Source organism: Neofelis nebulosa, chromosome 2, assembly GCF_028018385.1.
Source record: "Neofelis nebulosa isolate mNeoNeb1 chromosome 2, mNeoNeb1.pri, whole genome shotgun sequence".
Taxonomy (NCBI): Eukaryota; Metazoa; Chordata; class Mammalia; order Carnivora; family Felidae; genus Neofelis; species Neofelis nebulosa.
The window spans coordinates 15,612,524-15,632,921 of NC_080783.1; the positions used below are offsets into that span (position 1 = coordinate 15,612,524).

Consider the following 20,398-nt stretch of genomic DNA (forward strand, 5'->3'; position numbering starts at 1 on the left):
GTGTTATTACCGGGGGGTGTGCCTTTCACTCTGAGGCACAGCCTGACTTGGATGCTAACCCATATGTCCCTTTCTCTACGAAGAAACTGTCACTGATGGCTCAATACATTTCAGTCCCCCCGAGTCTCAATTTCATAAACCTCAAAGCCCCTCAGAAAAGACAACTCTGAAGCAAAACCTCTCTTTGCCACCTCACGGCATGGGTGGCGGCCTCACCTGGTATCTGTCCATCGTAGAGATGAGGAGGGTGAAGGAAATGGTGGTGGCCGCCATGGCGTGGGTAGATGGCATTCCATACTCAGCAATCACTCTCTTCTCCAGTTTCACGACGGGAGGGGAGAAGGGGCGGGGCCACTTCAGGATGTCCTTGGCCATCTGGCCAATATACATCACCAACTGCAAAACCAAAGGACGGGAGTGAGTCTAACCGAGTAAGTGAAATCCCTCAGTTGTGTGAATTTATTTGGGGGATCCCAGTCTGTTGGCGGAAATCCCCTTCCTCTCTGACCCAGCTACCTCCTGGGAAAGTCTTGTAGGATGCGTCTTAGTCCATAAAAAGAGAAACAGGCCGTCTGAACTCCAGAAGACCACTGGGCCCCTAAGATAGGACATTAACGCATACCTTAATTTGAATGATATACTCAAAAAGCATTTCCATAGTTCCTATGTGTGCCAGGTACTGTTCTAAGAGCTTTACAAATGTTAATTCACTTAATCCAGTGACACCTACAGAACGCAGGTAGAGAACAAGATTCAAATCCAAGGAGTTTTGCTTCAAAATCTGTGGCTTATGCCACCATGATAATACCTCAAAACCGGGAGAGTTCTCAAATCAGACAGTCTTTGTTCTCAAGTTTTAACCAGAAAAGTGACTGTTCTGGGGCACCTGGGTGGCTCAGTTGGTTGAGCATCCAACTTCAGCTCGGGTCACGATCTTGCGTTCGTGGGCTTGAGACCCATATCGGGCTCTGTGCTGACAGCTCAGAGCCTGGAGCCTGGTTCAGATTCTGTGTCTCCCTCTCTCTCTGCCCCTCCCCCATATGTGCTCTGTCTCTCTTTCTCTCTCTCTCAAAAATAAACATTAAAAAAGAAAAGAAAAGAAAAGAAAAGTGATTGTTACAGAGCTTCTGCTTAAGAATTTTTGGGGGGGCACCTGGGCGGCTCAGTCAGTTAAGCGTCCAACTTCAGCTCAGGTCATGATCTCACGGTCTGTGAGTTCGAGCCCCATGTCGGGCTCTGTGCTGACAGCTCAGAGCCTGGAACCTGCTTCCGATTCTGTGTCTCCCTCGCTCTCTGCCCCTCCCCTGCTTGTGCTCACTCACTCTCTCTCTCTCTCTCTCTCTCTCTCTCTCTCTCTCTCAAAAATAAATAAACAAAAATTTTTTCGAACGTTACTCTATTTTCGAATCTTACACTGTTACTCTAAATGCACGTAGGCAACACACTGGATATAATTTAATTTCTTTCAGTAATCAGGAGCATCAGTAAGATACACGGCAGGAGCATTTCCAACCCTCAAATACAGACAACTCAACCTAGAGTTTTCTCAAGTGATTGTTCACGATGACATTAATGAAGAAACGGCTCCCCTCCCTTCTTTCTCTTAAAGCACAAGATACAAACCAGAATTCGACTTCCGTTACCCTTCAGGGACGAACAGGGAGGACTATCAACCACAGACTTCCTTTGGCAGAGAGCTCTCGAGGACACTTTCAGGATCAGGCACAAAGCCAGAAGAGCAGCCCCTCTACTCAAGCCTGCATTTGCCATGCAAAGTGTGGCCTGAAGACGGGCCGTGTGTGCCCCATCCTGGGCCCCGGTCTCAAAGGCAGCATCTCAGGCCCCAGCCCGGACCTAGGGAATGAGAGGCCGGCTTTCACAAGACTCTCAGGTGGCTCGTGTGCACATGAGAATTGGAGAAGCCCCACGTGACACTGTATTCTCGCACGGGTCCCTTTGTCCCGGGCTTTAATCATAACCCTCCTCATCTTACCATGACCGTATTGATTTTACTAGGCCTCTGTTCAGCTCGTGATGGGTGGAGTCACCTTGCTTTTTGGGACGAGACCGGCCATGAATGCTTTAGGGCCTGGCCACATTCTGGTGCTTTCTTTTAGCTCGCTTAATTCTGAGCATTATTCCAGCGTACTCACGTCCCCCAGAAGGCACTGCTTATGTTTTGTGCCCCACTGCCATTTTGCTCTGGGTTCAAAAACCAAGAACCACTGTCTGTGCACAGCAGGCCAAATCCACAGGCTTTAAAGCCTCAGTGACAATCACCGAATTCCATAGCTGCGATTTCTAATCGGACTTTGAAATTCAACCTCTTTACCGTCCCCTTATTACCAGGAACTACTGTCCTGGAAACCGGCTCGCTCTTTCATGTTTCCGCCTCCCTCCTGTGAACCTGTAAAAACCGCATCAGACTGACAATTATGTGTGGGGACGGAAAACTTGCAGCCATCACCGACGACCAGGAATGTCTCAGAAGCCGCTTGAGATCCATTTCTCAACACTGGCCCTTCCCCACCCACCAACAAAAACGAAATATTGCAGGCATGGTAATTCTAGTTTGCTTAAGAGTACTTAAAATCCGCAGACAGGAACCCTTGAAATCATTAAGTGAAGACAGCCAGGGGGCCTGCAGACAAATTTTTAAATTTCCGTGGAGTTCACAAGACCCTCTGACTCCACTTCTGTTTTGCCTGCTACGTTTGAAGGATGTTTTTAAGAATGAGGACAGTTGTTCGTTTCATTTAAGAAAATATTACCGCCGCATATTGTTTCTGACCCATAAATCTCAAATACCAATTACTGTAGTGACAGCTCTCCTTAAACAGAAAATAGAGCCCTCTTTTTCAAGTCCTAGGGAAGGAATACCTCTTGTGGGCCGGGGAGTCCTGTCTCTGCCCTCGCATTCATTACAGGGAAGCTACAATGAGCCGAGCCCTGTATGAGGTCCCCGTGACACAAACAGAAGGTCTCATCGTAATGCCAACACGCTTTGAAAAAAATTATCCAACGAATCCTATGGAGACGTATATATGCAGAGACAGAATGAAGAAGCCAGAACAAACACAAAGAAAAAAGAAGTACATACTGTATGATCTTGTTTTTATAAAATTCTTGAAATGTTAACTTTATAGCACAGAAAGCAGACCAGTGGTTGCCAGGAAGGCGGTAAAGAAATTACAAATGGGATATGCACCTAGGCCAAAATACTCCAACCTGTACAGTTTAAGTATGTGGAAAGTTTGCGAACACACTAATTATAGAATTGGACATTTTCGATGGGTGGGTTGTACAGTGTGTGAATTATACCTCAATAAAGCTGTTAAAGACGTGTTTATTGTAGGTCAATCACATCTCAACAAGTGGTTGCCTTAGCTTGGGTTGCCATAGCAAGTAAACACAGGCTGGTGGCTTATAAACAAGGGAAACTTGTTTCTTATATTCTAGAGGATGGAAAGTCCAAGATCAAGATGCCAGCAGATCTGGTATGTGGTGGGGACCTGCTTCCTGGCTCACAGACCGCCATCTTGTCGCTGGGTCCTCACATGGCGGAAGGAGTGAGGGAGCTCTCTGGGGTGACTTTCACATGAGCACTCAGCCTATTCATGAAGGTCCACCCTCATGACCAAAGCACTTCCCAAAGGCCCTACCTCCTAATACCATCCCATTGAGTACTAGGTTTCAGCATGTTAACATTCCAAAAGTTCTTCTCAGGTATGAGGAGATGTGCCGGTGGGTCTGGCCATGAGACACTGTATGGAAGGGCATCTGGATGTTCAGCTTACTAGTACGTTCGGGGAAGAGGCATAGCCAGATCTGATCTGTCCTCTGGTGTCCTGGGCAGAGTGGGGGCAAAGACATCAAGACTAAAGGGAAGGAGGCCAGGTAAGAGAATATTGCAAAATCCAGGTGAGAGATAAAGGTGGGATCAAGGTCAGCAAAAGTGGGGCAGCAGACAGAATTTTTAAATGCTTTGGGGCACCTGGGTGGCTCAGTCGGTTAAACGTCCGACTTTGGCTCCTGTCACGATCTCACGGTTTGTGAGTTTGAGCCCCGTGTCAGGCTCTGTGCTGACAGCTCCGAGCCTGGAGCCTCCTTTGGATTCTGTGTCTCCCTCCCTCTCTCTCCTCCTTCCCCGCTCTCACTCGGTCTCTCTCTCTCTCTCTCAAAAATCAACATTAAATTTAAGATAAAAAGAAGCATTAAAAAAAACCTTTTTAAGACAAAAGAATTTCAAACAGGTTTATAAATGTAAGAATGGCAAGTAGAAATTATTTAAATAAAAGAGGAAAAAAAAACCCAGAAATGGATGGACTAGGGACCCAGAGGTGATTGTGCACACAGACGTGTTTCAGTTCAGAAGAGCTGAACTACAGGTCCTCACAAGGGACATGCTATCTCCTGGCAGACATTCCTGATTAGCTCGATGATTACAGGCACCAGCAGCATTAAGAGGGGGGAAGGCCAGGGATACGATACGCCATTGAACGCACAAGATGGTCACCCTAGGAAATCGTTCTTTGTGTCCAATATGATTCTTGAGGGCTCTGCCGACACCCTTGTAGGTGAACACCTATCTGTAATCTTCTGAAGGGAGAGCCTAATTCTCTGCTAGAAGGAACCACCAAATATTTTCTTGCGAGGTTTGAACACACACTGAAGTTTCTGAGAACTACCAAGGAAACTGAGGGAAGACTGAAATTTCGGTTGATTTGAAACTTTATCTAGAATGGCTAACCACGTGGGGCAGTCGGGTCACCAATGGAAAGGCTGCTCGATGCGTGAGAGGCTCGCACACCGCATGTTTATTTTTTATTTTTATAAATTTTTTTAAAACGTTTATTTATTTTTGAGACAGAGAGAGACAGAGCGTGAACGGGGGAGGGTCAGAGAGAGAGGAAGACACAGAATCCGAAGCAGGCTCCAGGCTCTGAGCCGTCAGCCCAGAGCCCGACGCGGGGCTCGAGCTCACAGACCGCGAGATCATGACCTGAGCCGAAGTCGGACGCTTAACCGACTGAGCCACCCAGGCACCCCTATTTTTTATTTTTAAAGTTTATTTATTTTGAGAGAGAGAAAAAGCACAAGTGGGAGAGGAGCAGAGAGAGGAGAGAGAGGGAATCCCAAACAGGGTCCACACGGTCAGCGTGGAGCCCCGTGCGGAGCTCGAACATACGAACCGTGGGATCATGACCTGAGCTGAAGTCGGACAGTTAACCAAGTGAGCCACCCAGGTGCCCCAGCATTTGCTTATTTTAAAAGTCACCTTATTACAAGGCAGAGTTTTAGAAATTATGTAAGTAGGTCAAATTATCTATGAATAATATGCTTTGAAAGAAAGCAAAGCGGGCACTATAAAACATTTAGAATATAAAAGGAGGTGCTACCATGCTAAGTTTAGGAAGCCAGACACAAAAGACCACATATTGCCTGGTTCCATTTGTATGAAATATCCAGAACAGGCAGATCCATAAAGTCGGACAATAGATTAGTGATTGCCTAGGGCTTGGAGGCCAGATGTCTACAATCGAGGTGTCAGGGGACCGCATTCCTACAGGGTTCTAGGGCAGAGCCCTTTTTTTGCCTTTTCCCGTTTCTGGTGGCTGGAGGCCCTCCTAGGCTTGTGGCCACATCCCTGCAATCTCTGCCCCCGTGGTCACTTGCCTCTTCCTCTTCCCTCTGTCTCCTGCCCTTCTGCCCATCTCAACTCTCCCTCTGCCTTTCTCTTACGAGGGTACTGGCCACTGGATTGAAGGCCCACTCAGACATCCAGGAGGATCTCCTCATCTCAAGATCCTTAACTGAATTCATCTGCCATCCTTCTTTTTCTAAAAAAGATAGTGTCCACAGGTCCCGCGTATTAGGATGTAGATGTGTCTTTCTGACGATGACCATCTAATCCACTCTATTCAGCAAACAGTGAGTGCAAGTGAATGACCACGCATTGCGCTGGTTTCAGGATGACCAGAGAGAACAACGCAGATAAGATCTTTGTCCTCATGGAGCATATGAATGGAAACATTAGCAAAAAGTATGCTTAGCTTCTTTGCACTTTATTGGTTCAATAAAACAACATCATCATGCAACAACAACAACAAAAAAGGTGCACTAGATCTTATAGAATCAAAAAGTCTAAAATATTAAAAACATTACTGTAGATATGAGCATCACATGTCATTAGGGAATTACGAAATAAAACAATGATATATCATTACATATTTATCAGAATGGCCCAAATCTATTTTTTTAAATATGAAATTTATTGTCAAACTGGTTTTCATACAACACCCTGTGCTCATTCCAACAGGTGCCCTCCTCAATGCCCATCACCCACCCTCCTCGCCCTCCCACCCCCCCCATCAACCCTCAGTTTGTTCTCAGTTTTTAAGAGTCTCTTATGCTTTGGCTCTCTCCCCCTCTGACCTCTTTTTTTTTTTTTTTTTCCCTCCCCTCCCCCATGGGTTCCTGTTAAGTTTCTCAGGATCCACATAAGAGTGAAAGCATATGGTATCTGTCTTTCTCTGTATGACTTATTTCACTTAGCATCACACTCTCCAGTTCCATCCACGTTGCTATGAAGGGCCAGATTTCATTCTTTCTCATTGCCAAGTAGTACTCTATTGTGTATATAAACCACAATTTCTTTATCCATTCATCAGTTGATGGACATTTAGGTTCTTTCCACAATTTGGCTATTGTTGTAAGTGTTGCTATGAACATTGGTGTACAAGTGCCCCTGTGCATCAGCACTCCTGTATCCCTTGGGTAAATTCCTAGCAGTGCTATTGCTGGGTCATAGGGTAGATCTATTTTTAACTTTTTGAGGAACCTCCACACTGCTTTCCAGAGCGGCTGCACCAGTTTGCATTCCCACCAACAGTGCAAGAGGGTTCCCGTTCCTCCACATCCTCTCCAGCATCTATAGTCTCCTGGTTTGTTCATTTTAGCCACTCTGACCGGCGTGAGGTGGTATCTGAGTGCGGTTTTGATTTGTATTTCCCTGATGAGGAGCAACGTTGAGCATCTTTTCATACGCCTGTTGGCCAGAATGGCCCAAATCTAAAACGCTGACAACACTAAATGCTGGTGAGGATGTGGGGCAACAGGAACTCTCATTCATCACTGATGACAATGCCAGATGGCGCGGCCACTTTGGGAGTCAGTTTGGTGGTTTCTGACAAAACAGAACATTCTCTGACCCTAAGATTCAGCACTCGTGCTCCTTGGTATTTAACCCAAATGAATTGGGTGCATTGAACCCGTACACAAGTGTTTATAGCAGCTTTATTCCTAAGTGCCCAAACTCAGATGTGACCAAGATGTCCTTCAGCAGGTGAATGGGTAAATGAACTGTGGTACATCCAGACAAAGGCGTGTTGCTCAGCGCTAACAGAAGGGAGCTTTCAAGCCATGAGAAGACGTGGAAGAACCTTAAATCCCTACTACTAAGTGAAAAAAAATCTGAAAAGGTAACATGCTAGATGCTTCCATCTATAGAATATTCTGGAAAAGGTAAAACTGTGAAGAAGTAAAAAATCAAAGGTTGCCAGACATTGGAGGGGAGGAAGGATAGGTGGAACACTGGAAAACTACTGCATATGATACCATAATGGTGGATACGTGTCATTACACATTTGTCCAAACCCATTGAATGTACGACACCAAGAGTGAACTGTAAACTGTGGACTTTGGGTGATTATCATGTGTCAGTTAGGGTCATCAGTTTTCACGAATGTACCGCTCTAGTGTGGGATGTTCATAATGGGGAGGCTGTGCTTGGTTGAGGGCAAGGGAGTATATGGGAAGTCTCCATACTTTTCCTTTGGTTTTGCTACGAGCCTAAAACCGCTCTAAAAAATAAAGTCTATTAAATTGAGTACTATGGCAGAAGAGAACCATTTCTCCATTTAGTTTGCAGTTAAAGAGTATAATGATTAACTTGATGTGGCTTGCCCTAAATGGAGGGCTTCACTCTGTATTGTTGAAGGGCCCTCCCACCTAAAGGGACCAAATTAAGTTCCATCATCCATCACATTCCTTTGGACTGAGGCCCCAAAGGCCTATGTGTAAAGGAAAAATCCATGAGAGGAGGCAAGGCAGGAAGCAATTATAGATCATTAACGCTTTAGCAAACTGTCTGGGTCCCTTGCACGGTGCTGGGGCCCTGTAGCATTTTGTGATGAGGAATTAGCCTATTTGCTTACTTCTGCCCTGATTACAAGATAAAGGAAATATACAGGTGGGGAAAAAAAAAAATCCACTTCTCTGGATAGTCTACTGTCGATCCCAAGAGGACAAAAGGCTTTTCTAGTAAATCAATTCTGTCAACACAAAACATGTCTTACCGTCATGGAAGGACTTCTAAGTTGGGGTCTGTTCTTAACATCCGGGCCCATCAGGCGCAGTCACAGAAAACAGTGTGTGTTCTTAGTGCGGTAGCCCTGTCTAGCTATTACAATCCCAATGGCCACCTTCACTGTGTCTTAACACATCTCAGATTAACAATACTTTACTCTTCACGTTAGTATAAATGAAACCTGGATAGTTTTGAAAATAGAGGATCCTTGAAAGAACATTATTACTAGTCAAGCAGCTACTCGTTCTTTTTTATACACTGAGATCGCCTGGTGCCCCCCCACTTGTCCTTCCCGCTCCGACCCAAAGCATCCCCAATTCTCATGGCATAAAGGCTCCACTGTTGTTATAATAAAAGCTAAGTCCTCTGTATGACACAGGGAGCAACAAGAGTCTGTTTTCAAATTACACCCCCAGCCCCCCAACCCCCCCATCCTCCATCCACACACGTATTTTGATGAATGTTAACGTCTGTCTTCCAGCTATCCTCTACCATGGGGGAATGACACTAACAAAAGTGTGTCCCTCAGGTCTCAAAATGGAAACATTTTGAGTCATTGGGATTTATAGCCTACCCATGGGTTTATGTTTTAAAAAGTCAGGAATTAGTTATATCATTCCTTAACTGCTGGAGATTAGAACACTACGATGTAATCCAAAGACCATAGCTGCTCCACCAGTACATACCTATCTTGTTTCTTAGTCCAACCAAAGGAAGCGCGTTCCCCTTCTTCTCAGGTCACTGATGTGATGATTTGGATAAAGACAGACCAGATACCCAACCGTTCTACTCCTATCACGTACCCACGAGAACTGAAAACATAGGTCCTCACAGAAACTTGCACGTGAATGGTCTTAGGGTCATCCTTCACAATAGCCAAGAAGTGTAAACAACCCAAATGTCCATCCACTGCTGAATGGATAAACAAAATGTAGATCAGTACGACAGAATATTATTCGTCCATAAAAAAATAATGAGATACAGATACAGACTGTATACATGGATGAACCCCGAAAACAGTATGCTGCGTAGCCAGATAAGGACAAATATTGTATGATTCCATGTATATGAAATGTGCAGAACAGGCAAATCCATAGAGACAGAGAGTAGATCAGTGGTTGTCTGGGGCTGGAGGGGAGGGGAATGGGGATAGGAGGTTTCTTACGGGCTGAATTTAGATGGTGGTAATGAATACATGAATACATGAAAAACCATTGAATCACACTCTTCAAAAAGGCGACTATTATGATATGTGACTGTCATCACAGTTTAAAGAGAGAGAGAGAGACACTAGACATCAAAATAGGTCCCCAAACACCTCTCCCTTGTGTCCCTGAAGTCCTTTGTTGCAAAGTGTTATTGACAACACCTTCCAGTATTGATTCCAGATAAGCAGCTATGGGGGCTACAAATAGTCTTTGCTTCAGGAGCTCCGCCCAGCTCTGCCCCAATCCGGTTCTGCAGGGCACTGAGTGGGGGACTGCCCATGGCACAGAGAAAGCTGCTGAAAATCCACCTACTCCAAACCGGGACCAGGGGACTCATGCTAGAGCAATTTTTAGCTGTGGAGACTGTTCAGATCAACACTTTTACAAAGAGATGGGGCTGTGTTCTTGTTTACTTGGTACACGGTCCTCTCTTCTCCCTGGAAGACAGGGCTCTGTGGCATCAGGGAGTGAATTAAAAGCAGTCCTTTGATATGGTTACTTCAGAACATTCTAGAGGCCACTGCCTAACAGCCAGTGTGAAAAGTTGTTTTCAGTTGGTGAATGTTTTCTCATGCTTATGGCATTACTTTATTTTCTTTACTTTTTAAAATTCTGAGCCCATTCCAGTGTGTGTCGTGTACTTGTGTGTGTTTGTGTGGGTGGGGTGGTGGTGAGTCACTCAGAGAAGCAACTGTAATTTCAAACTAATAAGATTTCATTCCATGCCTGAAGCACCAAAACAAAGAAATTACAGAGCAAACACCATAAATCACAGAAGACTGTCAGAAAACTGGTCTTTGCATATTCAAAGTCCCGTAGAAATGCAGATATAATAGCTAAAGCACAAACGACAGGTGAGAAAAATAAAATAAGTTACAACATTTGCCGTTCTAATGCTCCATTTTTGCAAGCTCAGAGCTGTTTCTGACCTTTCTGAAGGCAAACACTAAGGGTACAGAGATTAGTAATTAAGTCACAGATGTATGAACATCTTTGGGAAAGTCACTCCAAACCAACTAAGCCTCCTTTTCGTTATTAGAAAGGAGTTGGGTAAAATGATAACCTAATATTCGTGTAGGGAATTCTTTGGAGTATATTTTCATAGACGTTATTTAATGTTCGTATCATTCTGATTTTACAGATGAGGAAACTGAGGTTTAGAGAAGGTGAGTGTCTCGCTAAAGATAACACCATCAGTGCAGCGGAACTGGGCTTGAATTTTGTTTTCTGATTGCAAATCCTATGGTCTTTCCACCATGCTCCAACAGCTAGCATCTGACGAATAACATGTTCAAACAGTATCTTTCCTTAAGGAACCCAAAGTCCGTGATCCTAACCCATTGCATCCATGTAGCACTCAATAGAGGTCACTTGACTGCCCTTCAGACTGAGGGAATAAGATGTCACCGCTGCTGAGAAAATTTCCAAATGCTTATCTCTACCATTTCACCAATGAACTGTGCAGCAGAAGGCTGAGACCAGTGTCCTTTACTGGCCACTGGACAGATGTCACATCCAAAATAGTACCCACTGCGGGAATGGGTGTCTTCGGTACTAATAATTACAGAGCATGTACAAAAGCTAAAATCATGCATAAGCCTACCCTCCTTCAACCAATCAACCAACCACGAAAATCTGGAAACAACTCTCAGTAGCCATGACAGACTACCAGTTAAAATAAATTATGCAACAGTTCAAAAAGTCTTATGAGATATACTGTTAAATTAAAAAAAAAAAAAAAAGCCACAGGCTGCAAGAGTATATATCGACCCCATTTGTATTTTTAAAAAATGTATTTACATATAAATGCATGTAGGCACATGGGAAATCGTGGATGATAGAATCACTAGGGGGTAGAACTAAGGTCTGGGGTGGCTACTGTGTGTACTGTTTGAGTTTTTCACACAAAAACAAACAAGGGGTGCCTGGGTGGCTGAGTTGGTTGAGCATCCAACGCTTGATTTTGGCTCAGGTCATGATCCTAGAGTCATGAGATCAAGCCTCGCATCAGGGCTCCGTGCTGAGTATGGAGCCTGCTTGAGATTCTCTCTCTCTCCATCCCCACTCTGCCCCTCTCCCCTGTTCCTATTCCCTCTCTAAACAACGACAACAACAATTTACTTCAGAGAAGAGTGTAACCATTGCAAAGAACGTTCCTTTTCATGACCCTTCTCTCTCACATTTTTAAGTGTTTTCATTGTTAGTCCTGCTGACCACAGGAAAATAAATGGTAAAATAATACCGAAAGATCAAAACCATTATTTTTATAGACCCCCCCCCAAAAGCAAAAAGGCAGTAGATGTTAGTCACTCACTAAGTTCAACTTTCTTATCTGATTCAAGCCACAGACTGTTCCCATCTCCAAGTATGTGCTAAAAAGCTGTGTAACACAGCCAGCCAGGCTAGGCTACAGCAAAAAAAAAAAAAAAAAAAAAAAAAAAAGTCTCAGAATTTAAGCTGGAAGGAAAGTCCATCTCTAGTCTTGGCTGACTATTGACCTAAGACTCTTCTGTTTTTGCCTGCATAGAAAACAGTAAAATCTGCAATGGGACTTTTTCACGGGTTAGAAACCCAACACATTCAGGAAAATCACCCCAAGCAATCTGAGCCAAGAGCCCAAGAGCTGATTCTTTGCCAATGAGCTTCACCAATCAGCCAAGCATCATCCTTGGTCTTTATGGGGGCAACAACAGCCTACATGACTGGCTTTTTAGTACTTTCAAGATTAGCATGGCTTTAACCGGAACATGTCTGGACCTCTGGAGGGACCCTTTCTGTGGCCCTCGTACCCAGCTGGGCTTGGGGTCCCCTTCATGCTCCCAGATCAGTCTGCCCAGCTCTCGTTAACACTTTGCAAACTACGGTCAGTCACAAACCTCTGTCTGGATTCTTCCGTACCCATGGATGACCCATGCGATTATCTCTTTAATACTGGTCTTCAAGTGGGCTTTCTCCCTTCTAGTAAAACATTTGTGAAATCATGAGCTGATTCGTGGCTGTATTTTACAACCTAATTAAAACCAAGTTGTACATATTTAAAAAATGGAAACTCACCCCACCTACTAAGCACTCTGGAAATCACAGTTATACAATTAAGCGGCTATCGATCTCCACTCATTTTCATACGATTACCTCTAATCTGGGCCATATGCTTGTTTTACCCCCTGGCTGCAGCAAAAAGCCTGGGTCCTAAATGAATGCATACATGCGGTATGATGCAAACAGGCAGTAAGCATGCACGTATCCCTCACTATCCAAATTCTTGTGTTCTGAAATCGGAAGCTGAAGACATTTAGGTAAATGTTTGGATGAATTTCTTGCCATTAAACCTCATGTCACCTGCCATGTGGAACTCAGGAACCAAACAGATTGGAACAATCATAACCGTTGTTGTTCAACCTTGCTACCTGGACGTGGCCTAAAACGTATTACTTTTTCATGTTCACAACTCATGCCGCTCTCTCGGTTCCCCCTCAACAGAAGTGAGCCCACGTTTTTATGGGGCACCAGCCACATCCTCGTCATGTTGGTAAAAGTTGGTAAAAGCTAAGGGGATACGCCTGTATTAGGGGTCTAGTCACCAGCCTGCTTCCAAAGTGGATGCTGGGATTCCTTCCTTGACCTGGATAACACAGACTACATGCTAAGAAGTGATTCTACCCTTAGTGTGTTCAGGGAACCATCAAGGCTGAGAATGGAAAGCTGATAGCCAATGGAAATTCCATCCCCACTTTCCGGAAACAAGATCCCACCAACAGCAGATGGGGTGATGGGCTCAACACCTCACAGAGCCCACTGATATCTTCACCTTCTTAGACAAGGCCGGTGCTCACTCGAAAGGTAAAGACAAAGGATTATCATCTTGAGCCCTTGTGCTGATGTCACAATGCTCAGAAAAGGAGAGAGCTGTGGCAATGACAACTCCTTTAAGATTGTCAGCAATGCCATCTATAGACTGAGGGGTTGGCCCTCCTGGCTAAGGTTCTCCACGATGACCTTGGCAACGTGGAGGAACCTAAGACCATGGTCCATGCCATCACTGTTCACGGATCATGATGGTTCCGTGGTGGTCACGGATGAGAATGGCAAGCTGTGGTGTAATGTCCGTGGCCCCTTTTCCTGAATCTCTAGTCCTGCCACGGCTGCGTGCAAGGTCGTCCCTGAGCTGAATGAGCAGCTCACTAGCCTGGCCTCGGGAGTGGTACCATTTCTAACATTAGCTTCCAAAATGAGCTATCATTTTCCCCAGGGCTCTTGTCTTTAGCAACGGCAAGCTAGAGCTTTTCAGCATAGTGCATTAATAATAAGCTGCTGCTGGCTTTACCTAAACCCTCGCTTGCTTAGATCTACGTCGGCTTGGGAGCCATTTAGATGTTAAAAATCAGCACTGCTAACAGCAGCCTATATATGGTGCCTATGATAAAGCAAATAAGGGATACGCTCTGGCCGTAATTCGGGAGAACAGTAGTTTCTACCTTCAAAGGACACTGGCAAATCACTCTCTTATTTTTCTCCATAAATATAAGAAGGGGACACCAGTAGGTTATATTTAGTGACCAGTTTTTGATCTTTCAATTTTCCCAAGATGTTTTTGTGTACCTACCCTAATTCCCGGTGATTTTTTTCAAAACTGAATTCACTTCACCTAGGCCAATTTCTGTGTTTCATCCGTGTTTTACAAACGTTCCCACAATTCGATCACTCGTGTTCTAGGAGTGGGCCCAGCAAATGGGAAAACTTAGGAGAAGGACACAATGAATATCTGCCCAGACCCTTCTTAAAACCCTGGTCATTGGCCACCTAGGTAACTTGTGTTTCACCATAAAGCATCCGTCTTAAAAACTGTTGGTCATCAAAACAAGTGTTCTTACGTGTCCCCTTTCAGCTCCGCCAAACCCCAAACATTTACTAGAACAAAAAGAGCCACGTAGACGAACGTACTTGTGTTTCTGTGATGTGTGTCAATTTCCTGAAGGAAAAATATTCAGTTGGAAAAAGCAATTGAAATGGGATTTGATTGGGATTAAAATGGGATTCAGGCTCAGTAGATCTGGAAATCTCTCTAGCTCCGGAGAGTGTAGCCTTGAACTACTCTAAGAGAATGTGATCACACTGCCCTCGCCTGTCCTTCTACGGCAGTATCTGTGGAGGAGGAAGTCTCTGGAGGTGGTGAGGTCGGGGAGGCCATCACGCTGACCTGACAGACCCTGAGCCTGATTTTAGGCTAAGGGACCGGCCCTGGACACCTGGTCTTTCAGGACACCGCAGGCTCTCCTTCCACAGTTGATCAGAATTGGGTCATTTTATGTTGGCTTCCTGTAAAGAGATGGCTCTTACAGGTTCAGGAGAGCGGGTCACCCAGGGAGTCTGTCAGTCTACATTCTTACACAACTCAGAAAAGATCGGAATGGTGGTCACTCAAGGGAAACACAAAAGATTTTCTTTCTGGAAGGATTAAAGACTCCAAGGAGTCAAGCCACACAACCTCATCCATCCAAATTCTGAGTACAGTCAACCGCATCTCAGTGGCTTGCCTTTCACAGGACCAGTTGACCGCACCGCCCAGAAAGAAATATGGCTTCTGGTGTAGGCACATGTAATGCCACGGTAACTCCAAGGGATTACAACCATCTTTAATCAGGAAAGCGGTCTTAAGGAAGGATTTGTGCCAGTGGTCCTTGTTGGAGGGAATACAAGGGTTAGGGGCCTTCTGCTGGCCTGGATTTGGTTCCCGTCGCCTATGTCCAAATCTTCCCCTTTCTCTTACTTGGCAAGAAATTTAACACTGAGCTAACTGGTGATAGGAACGGTGGACGGTAGTCCCAGACCTTCAGGCCTGGCTGTTCTCTGTAGTGCGGGCCACATTGCCTCATGCTCAAACGACTGCGCATTCATGGGAGAAGCACTGTTTCATCATGAGGTGCTTTCTTGTGCTACGGTCCCTGAGCAAACAAAATTACCAGTTAAAAGGCTGGGAAGGAAATGGAGGGCTAAGGAAATGCATAAGAATAAAAATTCAATATGCAAGCTAACAAAATTATGGAAGCCATAATCATAGGATGTAAGGAAGAAAATTCACTTATGACAATGCAGATGACGTCAGTTTTTGGTGAGGGCGCCCTGGCTACGTATCTATCTACTCAACGTATCGGGGGAGTAGCCAAACATCTATTTCCAATTTTCAGTTTGACATCCCTGGCCGTGCTAATCAACACTGGCCAAGGCCGATTTCATACTCGTTTTTGAACAACTATCAACATGATAGCCAGCTCCGTGTGCCAAGTCAGTTTGGGGTCTACAGACCCAAGCATCCAATCTCTATAATACCCTCAATCAGCTATGTGTTTATTGATACCCCTATATACTCCTCACCTCCCCCCACTTTTCTGGTTATACTTCTCTTCCCTCCAAACTGAAAAGAGGCATTCTCATGAAAATTAGGACCCACACGGTCATTTTTCTACTGCTCCCCTCCCCCATCATCACCAGCCCTGGGAACAGCAACTACACATCCATTTGTAAATGTAATGGGCCCTGGTCTAAGATTTAACCTCTCTCCTGGGAAATGTCTAAACGTTGGACAGTCTTCTGTACAGGAGAGAGTACCCAAGCTCTGACGTTCAGGTAGAGGCTCTCATACCAAAGGCGTGAAACCAGTCAGCCAGACTGGTTCAGTTCCACCTGCTGGTGATACCTTTCTGCCAACCAAAGGGTTCAGACATACTCTGAGCCAGCCCAGCGTGAGATCTTAACATTCTAAGTTCTAATCTGGGACACCGGAATTCCTGATCCTTCAGCCTCTCTGCCAAGAGACTTCTGGTTCTAGTAAGCTCTATGGAAGGGCTTGCTTGGCTTAAATATAATAACACCAACTTTTAGAGCTCAACCAAAAAAACCCAAAAAACCTGCAACTCACCACTTCCCGAAATGAACATATTCTAAAAACTAACATGATACTGCATTTGACAAGGGGGTATAGACATGTAAATATTCTCTAGCCCATCATCTTTGAAAAGCAAGTTTCCTCTTCATTTTGGCTACAGTGATGTCTTTCTTCTGAAAACACGGTCTGCTTTTCCTCTGACGCCCCATCTCTGCTGTTTTCCTCTACATCTCTGGCAGGAGGGTTTCATTGCAAGGTTTCTCCCAGGCGGAGAAGAATGGGCTCTCCTCCCCTGGAGTTAGAGGACTCTCCTGAAGGGCCAGTCTTTGAGTAGGAAGGGCCAGGAATCCCAGAGGGTCCCCTGCCTGACGCCTGCTCTCTGCAGGAGGCAAAGGAAGGAGTCTGGAGGAATACAGGCGACATGGAGAGAGGAGAGCAGGGCGCCACTGATTGTCCAGTTGGCCAGTGAGTGATTAACTCTATCAGGAGGGGCTGTTGATCACGCAGTCAGCAGCCCCCAAATGGGCCTGTGACCGGGGCTATAACCTCCCCGTGACCCTTTGTAATGAGAGAGGCTTGACTTGAGCCTTGCCGGTGTCTGGTTTCTGGGCCAACAGGCACATCCCTGAACCCTTTTCTCTTACTGCCACATGCAGGAAGGCGGAGGCCCGTACGGTGGTGAGCAAAGCCTGTCTTTGTACAAAACTACCGTTCAACAAAATGTCTTACGGATTTGAATCGCAGCACAAGTTTTGTTTTGAAGACGGAAAAGGCCAATTCGAAGGTGGCTTCACGCTCTTAAAAATCTGAGGGCCTTGCCTGATGGGCCATTCAGGCTGCTTGGGAACACCGGTTTCCAAACGAATACAGAAATCAATCAGAAAGACCGCTAAGGTTGCAACATTCTAGATTTGCCATGAACCCATTTACACGTGAGTTGCAAGTGAACTGTCCATCAAGTCCGCCCTGTGCCCAAATGCCACCTTCTGAGAAAGGCCTTCCCTGACCTCCTTCCCTAACACAGTTACCTCTCCACACACCTTTCCTTTTTCTCCGTAGAATTTCACGCTGCCTGCATTTAGACTATGTATTTCTGTTTTATTGGCCCTATCCTCACCTGGAACGGATGCCCTACCCTGTTTGCGACCCAGAGTCTGGAACAGTGCCTGGTGTAGTTTGGAATCTTTGCCCTCGCCACCCGTGTCAGCCTCAAAGTCTCTGCCGGCTTCTCCTTCTGCCTCCTCGGTCTTCAAGCCTTAACTTAAATGAAACAGCCCAAAGCACTCTTTCTTGACCACCTTCTTTCAAGTAGGTCTCTGCTTTCACCATGGTTGTGGCCCAAACGATACCAACAGTCTTCAATTACTGCATCGTTTTACTTAATACTGTCTGTTTTGCCTACTCCTAAATCCCAGGAAAGCAGGCTGGGGTCGGTCTTGTTCATTGCTTATTCCCCAGCACTTGGCACATAAGTATCATCAGATGTTGGTTAAATGAATGACTAAATTTTAAGCTGTTGCTCAGCAATGACAAGGTAAGAAAGGAGATCGGACACTCTCGTTAGGAAGCAAATAAAAATCTGGTTTCGGGTTCAAATATTTATCAGTTCAGAAACAAACGGAATTGTTACTTTCACACCGAAAAAACCTTGACGGACCCTCGACCAAATTCGCGCCCTGACTTTCCATCAGGGACACTGAGGAGCCATTGCAGATGGGGGGAAATTCCATTTTAAAAAGATCTCTAGGGTGCTATCTTAGTACTTTGTGGATTTTTCTAGCATATCTGGAGCACCCTGAACAGTTAATTACTTCTTTACAGGACTGTCCCCCGTAGGGGGCCAGCCCTTAAATCGTCTTTGTAGAAACAGCCTTTATTCATTTCACCCAAAGATTTGAGTGGCTATAAGGAACCATCTGGTAGGGAACGAAGATACAAGGTCTAGGCTGTCGTTTTTGTGTTTGTTTTTAGACAATGCCAGTGTTGAGTCTCAGAGGCGGCAGGGGAGGTGGCATCATGACGGGCAGTGGCAATAAGAGGAAAAAAGAAGAAAGCAGAGCATGATACGCCTCAAAAGCATAGCCAGGGGTGGGAGTGTGGGTCATCAGGAGTTCTGTGATTCCAGAGAATGGGCAGGAGGAAGGGCTAAGGGTCGAGACTGAGGCAGAAATCCAGTTGTAAAAGACCTTACGGGTAGTTTTACGGTGCTTGGGTGTTAGCATGCTTTAAAGAGTAGTGTGCTATCCTACTGCATGAGATAGGTCACCCAAACACTGTGGGCAGGACGCATTTGAGGGTCCTAAGAATAGCTGGAAGGAGATTAATTAGAAGGTTAATGTGATAGTGCCAGATAAAGACGACGCAGGCTCGAACTGAGGGAGTGTTGCCAGAGATGTGGGAAACAGGAAGTTACAGGTGCAGGGTATAGAATAAAAATCTCTACTGGATGAATAAATGGATAATCCGTGGCTCCCAGGAGAATGGCTGTGCCCACTGCTTTGGAAAATGTATCAAAATCTCAGGGACACCTGGGTGGCTCAGGGGGGTTAAGCGTCCAACTTCGGCTCAAGTTATGATCTCACAGTTCGTGGGCTGGAGCCCCGCATCCAGCTCTGTGCCGACAGCTCAGAGCCCGCTTGGATCCTCTGTGTGTGTCTCTCTTTGCCCCTCCCCCACTCACACGCCGTCTCTTTCTCTCAAAAACACACATTGAAAGAAATAGAAAATGTATCAATCTGAGAAGTGAAAACCTAGTGGACATGAACTGTTTTAAGATGCTTGTGTTTATTTTTGTAGCTTTTCTGTTTCACAGCTCCCTATGTTAAGGGAGATCATTTAGATGTTTTGATTTAGAAGTCCTGCTTTTTAGGGGCACCTAAGTGGCTCAGTCGGTTAAGTGTCCAACTCTTGGTTTCGGCTCAGGTCATGATCTCACGTTCGTGAGTTCGAGCCCCGCCGCACTGGGCTCCATGCTGAGAGTACAGAGCCTGCCTGGCCTTCTGTCTCTCGCCCTCTCTCTTTCCCTCTCTCTCAAAGGTAAATAAATATTAAAAAAAAAAAAAAAAAAAAAAGTCCTGCTTTTCGGATCTAGCAACTTCATGAAAAAATAAGAGTCAATAAGTCACTTACATTGGTAAATAATTTAGGGTTTATAGCTTGTATCAGTACTCTAGGAGGTAATTGAGAAACTTATGTAACATACTAGGTAATGTCTTCTTCAATACTATGTAACTTCTAGGATCAATTACTGGAGTGAACAAAAGATTGTATGACTGGGGCACCTGTGTGGCTCAGTCGGTTAAGCGTCCAACTTCAGCTCAGGTCACGATCTCACAACTAGTTAAGTTCGAACCCTGTGTTGGGCTCTGTGCTGACAGCTCAGAGCCTGGAGCCTGCTTCAGAGTCTGTGTCTCCCTCTCTCTCTGCCCCTCTGCCACTCACACTCTCTCTCTCTCTCTCTCTCTCTCTCTCAAAAAAATGGATAAGCATGAAAAAAATTTAAAAGAAATTGTATGACTGATTACTACCGACCTGAGCATGCATCTGGTGAGATCAAGGTCCCTGAATTAACCAGTATATAAAGTAAAACACACAGTTGATGTCGTTAATCAATGGCCTACGTGTCCGGCCTACGTGTCCTAATAGAATGAATAGTTTTTCCATATATTATTTTAAAGTGATACAGCACTTTTTAAAATCCATGTTCTTTGTGAACTATTTATTCAATTAGAAACAGTAATAAGACAAGGTAATAGGCTATCTGTGCCCCCCCCCACCCCCCTGAGAAGGAGGTACTAAATAGCAGGTTCTCAATGGTTCTCATGAATGCTGGGAAAGCCAGCTCTAAAATATATAAAAAGGGGAGAATATACACAAATAGCATAATATTTGGTTGTGGAAGATGCTTTTGTAGTTACATTTACATAGAGAGTTGATCCT

General features: G+C 45.1%; 1 protein-coding gene across 4 annotated transcripts in view; it reads right to left on the minus strand.

Moving 5' to 3' along the window:
* The window catches only part of SGPP2 (sphingosine-1-phosphate phosphatase 2), a 109,691-nt gene that overhangs the window by 27,868 nt on the left and 61,425 nt on the right, over window positions 1-20,398 (minus strand). For 3 of the 4 annotated variants that reach the window (XM_058703386.1, XM_058703400.1, XM_058703394.1), the window contains exon 3: window positions 217-396. In XM_058703386.1, coding sequence (XP_058559369.1) covers window positions 217-396 — 180 coding nt within the window. Of the gene's footprint in view, window positions 1-216; window positions 397-13,358; window positions 13,426-20,398 lie in introns of those variants that run through there. The other variant, XM_058703407.1, reaches the window with a different exon arrangement.